This window comes from Octopus bimaculoides, chromosome 14, assembly GCF_001194135.2.
Source record: "Octopus bimaculoides isolate UCB-OBI-ISO-001 chromosome 14, ASM119413v2, whole genome shotgun sequence".
Taxonomy (NCBI): Eukaryota; Metazoa; Mollusca; class Cephalopoda; order Octopoda; family Octopodidae; genus Octopus; species Octopus bimaculoides.
The window spans coordinates 31,414,606-31,423,636 of record NC_068994.1 but is presented as its reverse complement, the minus strand read 5'-3'; the positions used below and the strand labels follow the sequence as shown (position 1 = coordinate 31,423,636).

The 9,031-nt window shown below is 35.9% G+C and overlaps 1 protein-coding gene across 1 annotated transcript in view; it reads left to right on the top strand.

Moving 5' to 3' along the window:
* LOC106874059 (gastrula zinc finger protein XlCGF8.2DB) overlaps nt 1-7,125 on the top strand; it is a 9,435-nt gene extending 2,310 nt beyond the window's left edge. The window contains exon 2 of the mRNA XM_014921636.2: nt 5,342-7,125. Within this exon, the coding sequence (XP_014777122.1) occupies nt 5,705-6,649 (945 nt within the window). The 5' untranslated portion in view covers nt 5,342-5,704 and the 3' untranslated portion in view covers nt 6,650-7,125. The remainder of the gene's footprint in view (nt 1-5,341) is intronic.
* The last annotated feature ends 1,906 nt before the right edge of the window (nt 7,126-9,031 follow it).

The window sequence follows — 9,031 nt, the reverse complement described above, 5'->3', positions numbered from 1 at the left end:
GTATGTATATATATATATATATATATATATATATACATACATACACGTTCATATATGTGTGTGTGTGTAAGATAAATATATACAGAGGTGGCCAAGTGGCAGTGTCATTAGAATATCAGATAGATTTCTTTGCAATAATCATTTCAGCCCTTCATGCTCAGAGTTCAACTCCTGCTGAGGTCTGCTTTGTTTTGCAAAACGTCTTGGGAGGCACCAAATGAAAAACCCTGATCATGTAGTAGGGTCAATCAGACCTTAAGAGGATGGGGTCTGCTAGGTCTAAAAAATGCTCTACATAAGCCATATGTCACGACAGCACCCATATGATTCCATCAATGTGTTGCAGGTGCAAGGTATCCATCCATCCATTTCTTTCTTTCTTTCTTTCTGTGTACGTGTGTGTATGTTGAGCCTAACTGTTTATCTGCATCACTACCTCCATATCAGCTCACCATAGATTTCTCTTATAGCCACACTTGACACCATGAATCCAGTTCTGGATGAAGAATTTAGAGTTTAAGTTCAAATTCATTTGAGCACTACTACATATTTTTTTTTAATACTGTATTTGTTGGGTATATTAGATACACCCCAAGTTTAGCAGCCCATATTCAGGAGAAAGTATGCATTGGGGACAAAATTAGCTTATAGGAGGCCCAACTATGCATATAAGACCAAGGGTAAATTTTGCGGGGAAGACATGTGACTTATGCATTATCAAATAGGGTGTGTGTGTGTATATCTTTTAATCTTTTACTTGTTTTAGTCACTGGACTGTAGTCGTGCTGAGGTACTGCCTTGACACCAGTTCTTATTTTTATTTTTAAAGCTTGGCACTTATTCTATTGGTGTCTTTTACTGAACTGCTCAGTTATGGGGATGTAAAGAAACCAACACTGATTGTCCAGCAGTGGTAGGGACAAACACAAAGACATACACACTCGCACATGCATATACATGCACACACATATATATATACAATTATATATATATATAACAGGCTTCTTTCACTTTCTGGCTTCCAAATCCACTAACAAGGCAATAGTAGAAGATACTTGCCCAATGTGCCACACAGTGGGACTGAACCTGGAAACATGTGGTTGGGAAGTAAACCTCTCACCACACAGCCCTACTTGTGCCTAGCCATACCTGCAACAGATTTTTTCTACGAAGCTGCATTTGCTTTGGTAGAGTACATTTGCTCTGGGTATTTCACATTAGGATTGAACCTAGCACTATATAGTAGTGAAGTGAACTTTTTAACTACATGGCTATGCCTGCATTTATATGTTAAAAATTGTTAACGTTGCTTTTTCTTTTAAATTTGAATTTTCTCTAAGATGGATTATACTAAGTTGATAATCTGATTATCAGCTTCAGTATGACTGTATCTTAGCAACATTTGGAAAATGTCAAATATGCTGGTTATAAAACATATTACTCCATCTGTCTGTATGAACAAGTAGACAGATGGATGAACATTGAGACAATGACCAAAGCACAAATATAACTTTGTGATTAAGAAGTTTGCTTTGTAACTTTGTTTCAGATTCAATCCTTCTGTGCAGCAGCAATTTGGGCAAGCGCTTTCAACTATAAACTTCAGTTCAACCAAATCCTGTGAATGAAATTTGGGATATAAGAGCTGTGCAGAAGTCCATCAGAGGAACTATTCTTGTTCTTAGTTCGTAGACTAAATCCTTTATTACTGACCCTTGCCTGCCTCTGCTTGTGCCAAGTCTCCAGTGTGGAATGGAATGAGATATTTTGGCACAGATGTTTGAATGCAGACAATTTGGTACAGCACTGATTGGACATTCAACCTGTTTTGGCAATAGTACTTTTTGAGGATAGAGGCAGACATACACATGCATGCACAGAAATATACACATGCAGACAGAAAGAGAGAGAGAGAGAGACATTACAATTAATTGAACATGTTTGACATAAACACTTTCCATTTCCTCATATGCATTAAAAGAAATATGCTTACACACATAGACAAAGAGAGACAGACAGCAGGGAGTGGAATGGAGAAGAAAAACATCAAAATGTCTGATGTCAAGTAAGTCAGCATTGAGTCAGTGATACCAAATAAACAGTGCCAAAATATCTCAGACCTATTTGGAGGATAACTTCCTTCTTCCTACCAGTCTTGTAAGCCCCATAAAGGGCCATAAATGTTATCTTTCCTCTTCAACTAAGCCATTAAAAAAAAGGTAAGCTGTGGCCACCTTGAGTAATTTATGGGTCAGGTTTAGTGTATCTATGACTATATTATTCAATGTATCTTTCCCTTAAGACAAGGGACTGAAAATTGAGCCCTGGTGGACAACTACTTGCACACTGAATTTATTACTGCATTCATTGCCTATTCTCATCTTGCCGATAGCATCACAGCATTTGGCTTAAACATCTCTCAAAAGCTTTTCATATATACCTACTTTTCTCAGAGCCACCAGACTACAGAGCATGGACCTCTTTCAAAAGTGCACATTTATCTATATCTGTCTGTCTCTCTCTCTCTACACACACACATTATATATATATACATATACATATATATATACATATACATTATATATATATATATATATATATATATATATATATAATGCGAGAGAGTTAGGGGTTGAGGATTCAACCCACTAAGGGATAGTATCTATCCAATATACTGCTGGGAGGGTACCCAATTATTGCTACACTAGTGTTATACCAAGTGCAATAAATGGGAGCGGGTAAAAGGGGGGGGGGTTACCCCAAATTTGTATATCAATACATATATATATATATATATTGGTTCCCGCAATGAGGAGGGAACCAAGCTGCTGGAGTTCTGCAATGCAAATGATCTTATGGTTTGCAATACTAAGTTCAGGAAACCACCTAGTCACCTACTGTTCTGGCAGACACACTAGCCAAATTGACTACATCCTCGCCAGAACAAGGGAAAGATGGCTGCTTATAAATGCCAGAACCTTCCCAGGCAAAGAATGTACCCTACAACATAGACTGGTAGTTAGTGATTTCAAGATCAGGGTTAAGTGGATGCCCAGAAGACAACCAGCATGGAGGAGAAGGGTCTGGAAGCTTTAAGATCTTTCGAATGGACAGAGATTTAGAGACATATTACTCGAAGCCTTTGACGAAATAGAAGGGGATATAGCTTCACACGATGTAGAAGACAACTGGAGGTTTCTACAGGACAACCTACTGAGGGCCACTGACCAGATCTATGGATGGTGCAAAGTCCCCTCTCGACCCAAAATAACGTGGTGGTGGAACAATGTTGTTAACAGGGCTATTAGAGAAAAGAAACAGGCTTGGAGAGACCAAAAGAACGGTGGTAGCAGAGAATTGTATCAGACTGCCAGAAGGGAAACTAGAAGACAGGTTTATTTAGCCAGAGGGGAAGCAGATAAAAAAAAAATTGCCAATGTTCTGCGCCGTGAGGACCAAAGACTTGAAGTATTTTGTGTTGAAAGATAGTGTGTGAGAGAGAATCGTGATGTCGTAGGAAAGAAATGTGTCCACATGGATGATGGTTCACTTGCACTAAACGAGGCTGCAAAGAGAGGTTTGGAGATGCCACTATGAAAGGTTTCTTAATAAAGAGAATGAATGGGAGAAAGAGAGTCTGCCGAATGTCGACCCAACAGAGGGACCAGTTATCAGAGTTGACAGTACCTTGGTAGATAAAGCAATTAAGAATATGAAGACAAGGAAAGCCCCCCGGCCCATCAGGAATCACTGTAGAGATGCTCAAAATATCTGGCAGTGTCACCTACAGCCTAGTCACCTGTATAATCAACCAGGTGATACACAAAGGATTCATACCCAATGACTGGTGTAGCAGCACCATAGTCAACTGCTACAAAGGTAAAGGTGACGCTTTAGATACAAATAATTACAGAGGTATCAAGTTGTTGGATCAAGCTTCTGTGTTGGGTCGGTGAAATAAGTATTTTCTTTTTTTTTTTGTAGTGCTTGTGATGAAAATGTTAACTCTTTTGGAAGAATGTTAAACCCAGTGAAGGGAAATACAAAAGTGACTTTGAGCTTAGAAGAACACAACCATAAGATATTTATTTCAGCACCCTACCATTTCTCCAAAGATTGGGGTGGGGGTTTAAAACATTCATATGTCAGTAATAAGATCCTGAGTTTGATCTTACTATGCTATTGTAGCTTGGGCATCTTCTGCTGTAGCTTTGGTTTGAGTCAGTGGAATGTGCAAGAAATGATTGTACCTGCAAACTCATTCTCTGTTTATGCTGAGTCTACACAGGGAATATGTCGAGGGTACAAATATCTGTGAGTTGCTCACTTGCATACATCCTAATGCAATGAGGGGTTAGTTTCATTGATTGAACAACTAGAATACTCTCTTTGAAATTGATGCAAGATCTTTTCAATGTGTGAGTGTGTGCTGATGCATAAATTGGCTGACAGAATTAAATAAACAAGAAAAAATGCAACTTGTACAAAAAATAAGTATGCATTTGGGAAAACAGGGGGTAAAGTACTTTACTACATCTTACTTCGTTTCTTGTTTTCCCTTTTTCTTAAAATTCTTTATAGTTTATTTCCTCCATCTCTCTCTTGTTATTATTTTTTTTCTCTTTCTTGCTCTACTGCTTCATCTTTTGAGATGTGTATATATATGCATTTTGTGTGTGTGTGTGTGTGTATCATCATCATCATAGTCTTTACTGTCCACTTTTCCATGCTTGCATGGATTGGATGCAGTTTATTGAAATTGATTTTCTATGGCCAGATGCTCTTCCTGTTATCAATCCTTACCTGTTTTCAAGCAGGGTAATATTTCTCCATGGCTACACATGTTTAGAATATTGGGAATGTATGACATTCATTTGCAGCAATTGTGTGATGCCAAGACAAGGACACACACACAATAGGCATATTTCAGTTTTCCTCAACCAATCTATTTATAAGGCTTTGGTTGGCCCAGGGTTATAGCAGAAGGCATGCACTGGGACTGAACTCGAAACCATGTGGTTGGGAAACACTTCTAAACCATACGACCATGTATATGTGTGTGTGTGTGTATGTATGTATATATATATATATATATATATATATATATATATATATATATATATATATATATATATATATATATATATATATATATATATATATATATATATATAATCAAATGTGCAGAAACGATGTACTCTGAATGAATTAAAAGGTTGTGTAATCCAAGAGTAGAGTAAGAAATTCATGAATCAGGTACTCCACAATGGATGTTAAATGATGATGATGTATACACACTTATATTTTCTTTTGTAATCATGCTTTAATTTTTCTTTTCCAGTATTTGAAGACTGAGAAAAAAGTCATTGAAGTGACTCAAAGTGAATCAATCATCACAGATGCACATATGTATCCTGAGAAAGTCAGTCTATAAACTGAAGTAAAAGGGAAAGACTTTGTGAAAAAGCCAAATTGAATGGGAACATCATCCCTTATTTAATATGTTACAGTATTATCATTGTGCTGCTTACTGAAAATTCAGATGTATATATAAATGTGTGTGAATAGATATTTATGTAAATAGAAACTATATAATATATATTTTTATACAGGCAAGTGCTCACACTCGCATACATATATTTTCATATATATATTTGCATTTGTGCACTCATAACTAAACATCTAAACTATTGTGTACAGATATATGCACACGTGTACACTTTCAAATGCTCCTTTATTTCGGTCAAATATGATGTCAATGAAGATATTCCAGTGCCAGTTGTGTGGGAAGGATTTCTCTCAAAACTGTAACTTAAAACGACATTTGAGATTACACACGGGTGAGAAATCTTACCACTGTAAAGTATGTGGAAAGTCTTTTGCTCAGAACTTCAACTTTCAAAGGCATCTCAAGTTGCACAGCGGTGAGAAACCTTTTAACTGCCAGTTATGTGGGAAAGACTTCTCGCAGAACTGCAATTTACAGAGACATCTGCGATCTCACACTGGAGAGAAGCCATTCACTTGTGAGGTTTGTTGGAAGAAGTTCACTCAAAGTTCTGACTTGAAGAAACACTTACAGACACACACGGGAGAAAAACCTTTTCACTGTGAGATGTGCGGGAAAGATTTCTCTCAAAACTTCAACTTTCAAAGACACATGAAATCACATATTGGCAAGAAGATGTTTTGGTGTCATATTTGCGATAATAAATATTTACGGCATGAACATTTGCAGCAACATCTAAAGATTCATATTAATCAACGGTCCTTCTACTGTGAAATCTGTGGGAAAGCATTTACGTGCAGTAAATATCTTCAAAAGCATAGTCGCATTCATACTGGAATAAGACCTTATCACTGCGAGATCTGCGGGCGGGATTTCATTGAAAACTCTTCATTAAAAAAACACCTTCAAGTACACACTGGTGAAAAACCATTTGAGTGTAAGTTATGTGGTAGATCTTTTTCTCAGAACTTCAACTTTCAGAGACATCTGCGATCGCATGTTGGTTTGAAGCCATTCCAATGTGAGATATGTAAGAAGAACTTCTCACAGAATAGTAACTTAAAAAGGCACATGAGAATACATCTTGGTGAGGACTTATCTGGCCTGTGGAAACCTAACATTGAAAATGAGTTTGTGTAATCCATTACCTATACCACACACATGCATGTTTGCACACTTACACATATGTTTATTATTGTTGTTATAGTTCTTGTTGAGTATCCTTGTCTGCTCTCTGCTGTGAACATGCTGTCCTAACACTAGGTCTTTCAGCATGTGGTTGTTTCAAATACGGTAAGGAGATATTTGTGGAAAATTTTACTGCTACATTGTGTAGGTGGAGCAACATTGTAAATGATACTACATTTGTCCAGCACATAGATATGAAGGTGTGGAGATTTAGTCTTCAGTGTGAGGAGCAGAGCTGAGCCAGGACAAATTGAACACAAATCATATGACTACATTCCATTCATAATCAACTACAAAATCATGGGCAGCAGATTTAATTTGATACAATTTAAACCAGCACTTGAATTTTGGGTGCCTTTAGCAGAATTCACTCTTTTGCAAGCATTTACACTAAGACCCTCAGTCTAAATAAAAACCTATGTGTTAAAGTTTCTTCCTGCCACCTCTGTCTTTGAAGATCATGCAAAGAGTCAAATGTGTTGTCTTTCCACCTCTGGGCAAGCTGTAATACATATGACTGTGTGGTAAGAAGTTTGCTTCTCAACCACATGGTTCCAGGTTCAGTCCCACTGCGTGGTACCTTGGACAAGTGTCTTCTAATGTAGCCTTGGGCTGACCGAAGCCTTGTGAGTGGATTTGGTAAACGGAAACTGAAGGAAGCCCATCATATATATATTTGTGTGCGTGTTTGACAACCGATGTTGGTGTGTTTACATCCCTATAACTTGGCGGTTTGGCAAACAAGACTGACAGAATAAGTACCAGGCTAATAAAAGAATAAGTCCTGGGGTCAATTTGTTCGACTAAAGGTGGTGCTCCAGCATGGCCACAGTCAAATGATGGAAACAAGTAAAAGAATATATATATATGTATAATATGTATGTATATATATCCTCACTTTGTTGTTTTTTTGTTATTGTTTTTTTGAACTTATATATATATATATATGTATGTGTGTATATATATATATATATATATATATATATGTATGTGTGTATATATATATATATATGTATGTGTGTATATATATATATGTATGTGTGTATATATATATATATATATATGTATGTGTGTATATATATATATATATATGTATGTGTGTATATATATATATATATATATATATATATATATATATATATATATATATGTGTGTGTATATATATATATATGTATATATGTATGTATATATATATGTGTGTGTATATATGTATATATGTATGTATATATATCTATATATATATATATGTATATATATACTATATATGTGTATATATATATAGATGTACATGCCCGCTTAACTTATCATTTTTAGTTGAAAGACACCTATTGTAATTCTCTTGTTTGTATAATTTAATGCTCTTAGCTTAGATTTTTGGGGCCTACCAATTTTGAACAATCTCAAGTGTAACAGGCTGAAACTGTAATGATAATTGGAAGCTTGATTGATGAACAGAAGACCATGAATGATCCGTCCTGGTTTTTCCTGTCCATCTTTGTATTGCTTGTCTGTCCATATATTTTTGTCATCGTCTGTTATGTTCTGATTCTGGTTTTTGGATTTATATGTAATATATATATATATAGTCATTTTTTCTCTTTTTTACTTGTTCAGTCTGCGGCCATATATATAATATATATATAACAGGCTTCTTTCAGTTTCTGTCTACCAAATCCACTCACATGGCTTTGGTTGGCCCAAGGCTATAGCAGAAGACACTTGCCTAAAGTGCCACACTGTGGGACTGAAACCAGTGCCATGTGGTTGGTAAGCAAGCTACTTACCACACAGTCACTCCTGTGCCTATATGTGTGTGTGTATGCGTATATTTCTGTATATATGTAATATATATATATACATATGTGCGTATATATATATATATATATGCATATATTTCTGTATATATGTATATGCATATATGTATATATATGTATATATATATATATATATATATATATATATATATATATATATATATATATATATATATATATATATATATATATATATATATGTGTGTGTGTGTGTGTATACTCTGTTACTCTTTTACTTGTTTCAGTCATTTGACTGCGGCCATGCTGGAACATTACCTTTAGTCCAGCAAATCAACTCCAGGACTTATTCCTTGTAAGCCTAGTACATATTCTATCGGTCGCTTTTGCCGAATCACTAGGTTATGGAGGTGTAAATGTACCAGCATCGGTTGTCAAGTGATGTTGGTGGGACAAACACAGACACACATTCATGTATATATACAACGGGCTTCTTTCAATTTCCATCTACGAGATCCACTCACAAAGCTTTAGTCGGCCTGAGGCTATAGTAGAAGACAC